The following is an 8236-nucleotide window of genomic DNA, read 5'->3' on the forward strand; positions in this document are numbered from 1 at the left end:
TCTCTGTGGCATTGGAGCCTGTCCTGGAACTAGCTTTGTAGACCAGGCTGGCCTTGAACTCACAGAGATCCGCCTGCCTCTGCCTCCCAAATGCTGGGATTAAAGGCGTGCGCCACCACCGCCCGGCGTTTCTCCATATTTTTAAAGTTAAATTATTTGCCTTAGCTGTGAATTATAAGAATTATTTATAGACACAGGTTACAAGTAAATAGCATGCAAAGATTTTTTTTATTGATCTGTGGCTTATCATTACTTTTAAATAAAAATAATGGTTCTTGCTACGTAGCACAGGCTGGCCTCAAACTTAAAGCAGTTCTCTGCTCGGCCTCACAGAAGAGTGCTGGGCTCACAAGCATGAACTATCACACCCTGCTGGCTGGTGTGTGTGTGTGTGTGTGTGTGTATGTGTGTGTGTGTGTGTGTGTGTGTGTGTGTGTAGGGGTAGTGGTGAGGAAGAGTGTAGGAGAGGGTCTCGTGTAGCTCAGGGTGGACTTCAATTTGCTGTGTGGCCAGAGATGACCAACTTCTGACCTGTCCTCTCTGCTTCCTAAGCACTAGGAATACTCCCACATATCACTGCACACACATCTCCATCCATTTCAATTTCAGTACGCCTACTTATCTGTGAGTCTGTGTGTGTGTGTGTGAGAATTGGTTCTCTCCTACCATGTGGGTCTCAGGCTCTGAACTTAGACCATCATACTCAATGACAAACGCCTTTGCTAGAGCAGCTGTCTTGCCCGCTCCACAGAGTTCTCTCTCTCTTGTTAATGTTCTCTCTCGTGGTTTAAAGAGCCCTTATGTTTCATTTCTTGTGTCTTTTTTATTTCTCCTCACTGCCAATTTTTACATGGATTTTTGATTGATTGCTTTATAAACATGTTCTTTTTTTCTATACTTAAGAAAAAATTTTCATGAGACAAGGTCTTACTCTATAGCTCAGACAGGCTGGCTTCAAACTCATGACAATCTTCCTGCCTCAGCTTTCCAAGTGTTGGTATTACAGGTAAAAGCCAACACATTGTTTATTTATATAGTTTTGTTGAATAATAAATATTATTAAAAGAGTCACTGATATAAGTAGACAAATACTTAAACTTAATTTTTAATGGTAAGACATAGTAGTTATTTTAATGCATATTTGTGAGAATATATGATTTATGTAGCATATAAATAAAAACATAAAATACTCTCATTAATGTCACTTTTCTTTTTCACCCCAGAAACTTTGGTCAAGAAAACACCCTTCAAGAATATAATAGACAACGTAGCTTCAAGAATATAATCAGAAAAGAAACCACAGCTAAGTTGACATAAACAGGTACACATGAGCACGGCAAGGAGTAGTTACTGCAATGCTATTTCCAAAGATGGAATGGTGGATGCAGTTAAGGGCTAAGATTCTAGCGATGAACTGATTAAAAGTTTTGGGACAGTCCCTTACCCTCTCTGTGACAGTTTCCTCTATCTGTAAACCTAGTATGACCTCATAGGGCGGCTGTGTGTATTGTGTAAAATGTGTATATGTATTAACAGAGTACCTGCGCACTGTGGGCATGCAAACAACTATTTGAACAAATTTAAAACTCACATGGAAATGGTGCATTTGCTGGTAGAGAAGCTACTAGCATATTTAGTTAAGATCAGTATTCATCAAAGACAACAGCACAGTGATAGGCATTTTCATAGGGTTGAACGTGAGCTTTTGTTCAATACAGTATTTGTTTATGAAGTCAATAAAAACCCAGGGAATGTCTTCAGTGGTTAGCCAGGAAACTTTGGCCCCTCCCAAAGAGAAGGCAGCAGAAGAACCTGGGGGCTGCTGGTCTATGATTCTGGGGTAACCACTAAGATAACTGTCATCACATCTGTGTTTACAACAACAAAACTCAGAAACAGCCTAGGGTTTCAGAAGCCAGGCACTGGTGAGATTGGCTAAGTTATAGAAACCAAATACTAGCACTGGTTTCCATCTAGGTGAGTTTTTCCCCAAATAATAAATTTCACACTGAGTATTTAAGGCTAGACAATGTGTTACTATGAATTACACACAGTTAGTGGAACCAGTTAACTCACATAGTTGCCCCCGCAGCCAGAAACAGCTATAATAGATCTATTCACTTGGTAAACTTCCTATAGTCCACTATTATTGACTATAATCTGTACACTGTACATTAGATCCTTTAGTCCTATGTATCTGCTTTATATCCCTTACATCACATCACGCACACCTAACAAAATGGTTCCTGCCTTGTTCTTTTCCTTCCTCCCTTCCTTTCTTTCTCTGATGTTGCTGGGGGAGCCAAAACAGAGCCTTGCTCACATTAGGTAATAAATGCTCCATTATTGATCCAAACCCTACTTTCAATTTTTAAAACTTAAATCTTCTTCTTTGTATTTTGCATATGTTCAAAATATTTTATTTTTGGTCACCACAGAGATACACTAGAGTAAGAATAAAAATAAAAATACTAAATGCAATGGTGAACACAGGTCTAAACTGTGTTGTAGACTCAGGACTTCTTGGGGCTTTAGTTCTCTGATAGGCAAGGGAGGGAGAGCAGTAAACGATCACAGTCCCTTCTCATTTTGGAAGACTAAATACTAGGCTCCCTGAACTAGGAAAAGAGGACCAAGCAACCTGTGTGGAGGTTATAGCCTCTTCAGCAAGCTTTCAATCATCTCTGAGCATTTGGAAGCAATATTCAAAATAAAAATTGAATAAATATTAAACTCTGATTAAAATACAGAATCACCAGAGTTGGGGTTATATTAATGGCAATATATGTGTTTAAGAAAATCAATAAACAAGTAAGGAAAAACCCCAAATTGTCAAGTTAGACTGAGTCTTTAAGAACTATCTAAATGACTGCATTCTACCACTGTGTTACCGTGTTTTCTGTGGCTGTGATAAAACACTGACCAAAAGCAACTTGGAGAGGAAAGGGTTTATTTGGGTTATAGGTTACAGTTCATCACTGAAGGAAGTCAAGGCAGGAACTCAACAGAAGCAGAGGCAGGAGCCATGGAGCAGAAGTGCTTATGGGCTGGCTCACTATGGTTCACTTGGCCTGCTCTCTAGTACGGCCCAGAGCCACGTTTGATGGGTGGCAATGTCTATAGCAGTCTGGAACCTCCCACTTCAATCATTAATCAAGGGAATGCCCCATAGACAAACCCAGCGTACAGTCTGAGGGAGGCAATTCCCCAACTGAGTTTCCCTCTTTCCACGTGACTCCACTTTGTGTCACTGATAAAAACTAACCAGCACAGCCATTAGCTCCCATAATATGTTTGTCTCTAGTCAGTATAAAGGAGAGTCATGGGAGCTCACTGATTAGCCAGGAACAGAATTACCTTGCCAGATGCGTAGACAGCATCAAACAGTCCCAGAAGGGTGACGGCGAGTCCTACAGCTGGGCCATTTACTACTGTAACCAGAGGCTTGGGAAAGTCTATAAAACCACTTACAAGTTCCCTACAATAATGGAAATAGGAAAGCATTTCATATTTCAAAGTAGTACTACCTAACTATAGAAAGGATTGAATACATTAAAGCTGACACTACCCTAAAGGGTCACCTTCCCAGGCTAAACCAAGAGCCTTGTAAGTGGGAAGTCAGACCATGACTCCTACAAGTTGAGCCTGATTCACACTGTTTCCTGGACAGTGGGTTCAAGGCTGTGGGCCAGCTGTGACCTGAGACATCATGGTGTGTGAGTACATGCATAACTGCATATCACAGCGCAGGGGGACTGAGAGACTTGGCAGAACTGGGATAGGAAGGTGAAACCTCAACCCTCCTTCAACAGCTTTCAAGACTCCTTCCAGTGCACAGCCAGCATCTGCAGACACTGTCTGTTCACCTGCTGCGTGGGAACTCAGACTCCCTCTGCCTCTTCCTCACCTTACACTTTCCACTCAACCTCATGAGACTGCAGGATGGAGATGGGGGATCTATGGGGAATCGCGATTAAGTGCATCAACACGGACAAGTGACTGTTTACTGTTGCGGGCATGAGGAGATAACTCATCATTTAAAACATCTGCCAATCAAGTATGAGGACTGAAGTAAAGCTTGGGTCCCCAGAACCCATATAAATGCTGTCTGGGTGTGGAGACCTGCTTCAGAACTCTGGCCTCAGAAGGTGGAACCTAGAGCAAGCTGGCTAGCAAGATTAGCCATGTGTGTGAACTCTGTATTTAAGGGAATGTGTCTCAACAAAGAGGAAAAACAATCAAAGATGATTCTAATGTCTACCTAGGACTCAGCATCCATATGTATATACATACCCGAAAATACCTGGGTCTACACACATGTGAAACACATAAATGAACAAGTATACCATAAACACATAGGGGGAAGTGGGGGGGGAGAATGAATCCCTTGGGATGAGACAAATGTCACACTTACCTCAGTGCCATAGCACACTTTATAGCTAACTCCTGGATTTCACCAGTGCATTAATCAAATTATTTAGGTCATTCCCACTGCAGTAATAGTCACCAGCTCCTGTGAACAGTCAATCAACAGAGCCATGATTCCTTCATGTTCCAACTCATTCTAGACTATGTGCATCTGCTGTGTGCACTAGCAGAACACGAGTGAACTTCATTTACACTAGGGACTAGCAAGGCATGAGTGTTAAAGAACCTAAGTAAATGCAGATGGTGTGACTAGAACATGGCAGATGGCCACGTGGTATGACTATGGAGCAGGCTCAGTCTATTGTGGTGTTTAGGGTGGAGCTCACACAGGAAGGGGCAGCTGGACCAAGATCTGAACAACAGGCAAGGCTAGCAGAGATGGAACAGTGCACATGAGACCCTGTGTCTGTGGTCTCCAGGGTCTACACAACAGCCTAAAGAAGAGTACCCAATGCTGAAGCAGAGAAAGAACGGGGGGGGGGCTGCTGTAGTCAAGATGAGTGGACAGACTGTGTGGAACTGTCTAGATTACAGTAAGAACCATTATCTCTATCTTTAGACCCATTGAAGGTGTGTGTTTATTAAAGTATAGTTTGCTTACAATAAAAAGATTACTTTTTAATGAGTATTGTTTGAGACAAGATCTCAAGGAGCCCAGGTTGGCCTCAAACTCCCCACATAGCTGAGGATGACTCTGAACTGCTGATTTTCTGCCCCCACCTATGGACTGTCAGTATTGAAGTCCTGTGTCACAATACCCCTGCTGGGAATTAAACCCAGGGATTCCTGCATGATAGGTGAGCACTCCATCTCAGCCTACTTCCCTAGCACCCTAAATAGTTTTGATAACTGTAAACACTGGCGTGATCCCAACCCAAAACAAGACACAGTGATTCTCCCTTATTCACACAAGATAGATTCCAAGACGGTCCACAAATCTTTGAAACATGGGGATGGTACCAGGCACTAACGTATATAGTGTGTTTTTCTCCTTTCCTATTTATCCTCCATACCCTCAGGTTTTACATCTATGGATTCAACCAGCAGAAAACATTTGAGGACCAAAAAAAAAAATCATCTGAACTGAATATTGACTGAATATTTCTTCCTTGTGACTGTTCTTTCCTAAAGAGTGAATACTGACAAAGCATCATTCTGTGTTAGACATTGTAAGACACCCAGAGGGGATCCAAGATCCTTGGGATGTGTGGGCCTTCTGTGCAAATACATGAATGTGAAAATTGCTGTATTGATGAGAGTCATGGAACTAGTTCCCAGAGCATGCTGAGGGTGACTGTACGTGCATACCTGTGACAAAGTTCAACATATATATTAGGTAAGATATTTACAGTAACAAACTTTAGTAATAACAATATGATATATAAAGAGTTATTTTAAACATATTGTGAATTTTCTAGACACTCCTACTTATTTCTAGACCAAGGGTACAACACTTAACTGAAATTTTGGGAGGCAAAACAACCAAAAGGAGCATTCAGTTAAGAGGGGCTACTGCACAGAAACCTCAGAATACTCCAGATGCTCTCTCTACCCTGCCATCCCAGCTGCTGGGGGCAGTCATATCCAGACTCCACCAGTCAACAGAGCAGAACCTCTCTCCAATATTGTAGAACTCGCATGAGTTGAGCCAAACAATGCATACTTTCATTTTCTTGATTTTTCTGAATCTTGTCTTAAAGATACGTGTGATACACATGTTTGCGTGTATCACACTTTGATTTCTTTTTATTACTGAGCAGAATTGATGGATAAACAAAAGCTGTCTTTTCATCAGTTTTTGGACAGCTGAGTTGTTTTATGCCCTGACTTTTGCCACTGCCACAATGAACTTTACTATACCAGTCAGGATGGGACATATGATTTATCATGAATAATTATCAAAGCATAGTTATCCTACATCCATGATGTTATGGTTTATTTATAAATTAGACCACTGCACACTGAAAAAGACCTTCAAACATCATCACTAAATTCCTTATATACTAAGAGACTTTCTAAAGAAGAAATTAAGTCTGGGAAAGTCTTACCTGTGAAAACAGTTATGGTTGAGTTATCCCTGCTGGCATTTTTAAGTGCAAGCATAATCTCCTGATACATCTCTGTGAATGAAAAGGCAGATAAAAGAACAATGAAAATGAGCTCCACCATCCAGTGACCTGACACTGTATCAGTCTGGAAGCCTTCTCTCAACACAGTGCTAAACACTCATAGAGACTGTTTTGATACTAAAAAAGAGGCTGCCTGAGAGGATTTCTGCTCTTCTGACAATGGCTGGGTGCACATGATCTACAGGTGCTGTGACAGATGCACCAAATAACCACTTTGTCCAAAGGTGAGCAAGAGAGACATAGTTCCTGAGCTTTGCAGCTGGACAGTTACTGTGCTCCAAGAGGGATGGGGCATGGGGTAGCACACAGCTTGCTAGAACTGCTGAGTTTGCTGCAGCAGGTGAGAAGAAAGGTGGCTGAGAAAACTGTCCCTGGAACAGCTTCTCAACTGTGGCTTTGAGGAAGGAGATGTATCCTGGGCAGTCTGGGAAGCCACAACTAACACAGAGGTTGGATTTCTCTGTGCTGGGAAACAAGGGCACTAGCACTGAACATCTCTGGAAATCTTGCTGCAGTTTTGTTGTGTTTTCAAAATTGGCACAGATTTTACTTTAATAAGATTCAGTGTGTGGGAAAGAGTTATGAGGCGGGTGGGTATTTGTAAAGACACTGGAATGTAGAAGCATGAACTTAATACGTGAATAATGATAAGACTCTTTCCTTCAAGGCAGGGGACAAGAAATAACTTTGGAGAATTACAGCAGCCAAGGTGACTAGGTAGAGCTGGGGCCAGGAAAGAGATGGATCAATGTAGATTCTGCTGCTTACAAGCTATAAGATCTTCTCAAGTTACTTCTCAACCTGCTGAACTATTTCATTAAATAATGGTGATAAGGTCTTGCAAGCATATATAAATCTCTGTGCAGGAAGTCCTGATTCTTGCATGCTGTAGTGTGTAGCTGTAACTACCCTCCCGTACGGAGAAGTCTCAGAGCAAACATGAAATTCTCAGAATAAAGTGCCTTATCAATTTGAAGGTTTGTGAGCCACTTTACAAGATTCTTACAGCTTCAAATGAGCATGCTGCCCCACACTGCAGATGGCAGCCTTGACCTCCAGTTCACCTCCAAGCATCTGCTAAACCCCTGTAATCAGGGGGAGGGTCTCTGGTGATTAATTTATTATCAGTGTAGTTCAAGGAGAAATTTCCAATTGCCCTGGGAAGAAGTTCATTCAAATAAAACTATTAATGTTCGGCCAAAGACCTCTCTCCTCTCCTCTCCTCTCCTCTTCTCTCCTCTCCTCTCCTCTCCTCCTCTCCCCTCCCCTCCCCTCCTCTCCTCTCCTCTTCTCTCTTCTTCCCCCTTTCCTCCCTTCCCTGTAGAATGACTAATAAAAACCCAGAGACAGAAATTGGGGTTCAACTTGAAGCAAAGCAACCAGACACTAGCTCTTACCTCAACATCAGTCTGAAATGATGGCCCAGCCTCCTGGAATCTCAGAATGAGACTGTGTGAGAGAGCTGTCTCCTCCCATTTTATATTCCTCTCTAGTGCTGGGATTAAAGGTGTGCACCACTATCACCTGGTTTCCATGGCAAACTAGTATGGCTACTGGGATTAAAAGTGTGTATCATCACTGCCTAGTGTGTAAAACTGATCAGTGTGCTTGTTTACTCTCTGAACTTCAGGCAAGTTTTATTTATTAAAATACAAATGGGCAGTCGCGGCGGCGGCGGA

General features: G+C 42.1%; 2 protein-coding genes across 2 annotated transcripts in view; one reads left to right on the forward strand and one right to left on the reverse strand.

Moving 5' to 3' along the window:
- The window catches only part of C16H6orf201 (chromosome 16 C6orf201 homolog), a 17132-nt gene extending 15835 nt beyond the window's left edge, over positions 1–1297 (forward strand). Inside the window, exon 4 of the mRNA XM_005355036.2 lies at positions 1224–1297. Coding sequence (XP_005355093.1) covers positions 1224–1259 — 36 coding nt within the window. The 3' untranslated portion in view covers positions 1260–1297. The remainder of the gene's footprint in view (positions 1–1223) is intronic.
- A 2033-nt stretch (positions 1298–3330) lies between these two features.
- Positions 3331–8236, reverse strand: part of LOC101986090 (enoyl-CoA delta isomerase 2, mitochondrial-like) — a 31217-nt gene continuing 26311 nt past the window's right edge. Inside the window, 4 exon segments of the mRNA XM_026782923.1 lie at positions 3331–3478; positions 4415–4460; positions 4463–4513; positions 6477–6546. Coding sequence (XP_026638724.1) covers positions 3331–3478; positions 4415–4460; positions 4463–4513; positions 6477–6546 — 315 coding nt within the window.

This window comes from Microtus ochrogaster, chromosome 16 (assembly GCF_000317375.1).
Source record: "Microtus ochrogaster isolate Prairie Vole_2 chromosome 16, MicOch1.0, whole genome shotgun sequence".
NCBI classification, from domain to species: Eukaryota; Metazoa; Chordata; class Mammalia; order Rodentia; family Cricetidae; genus Microtus; species Microtus ochrogaster.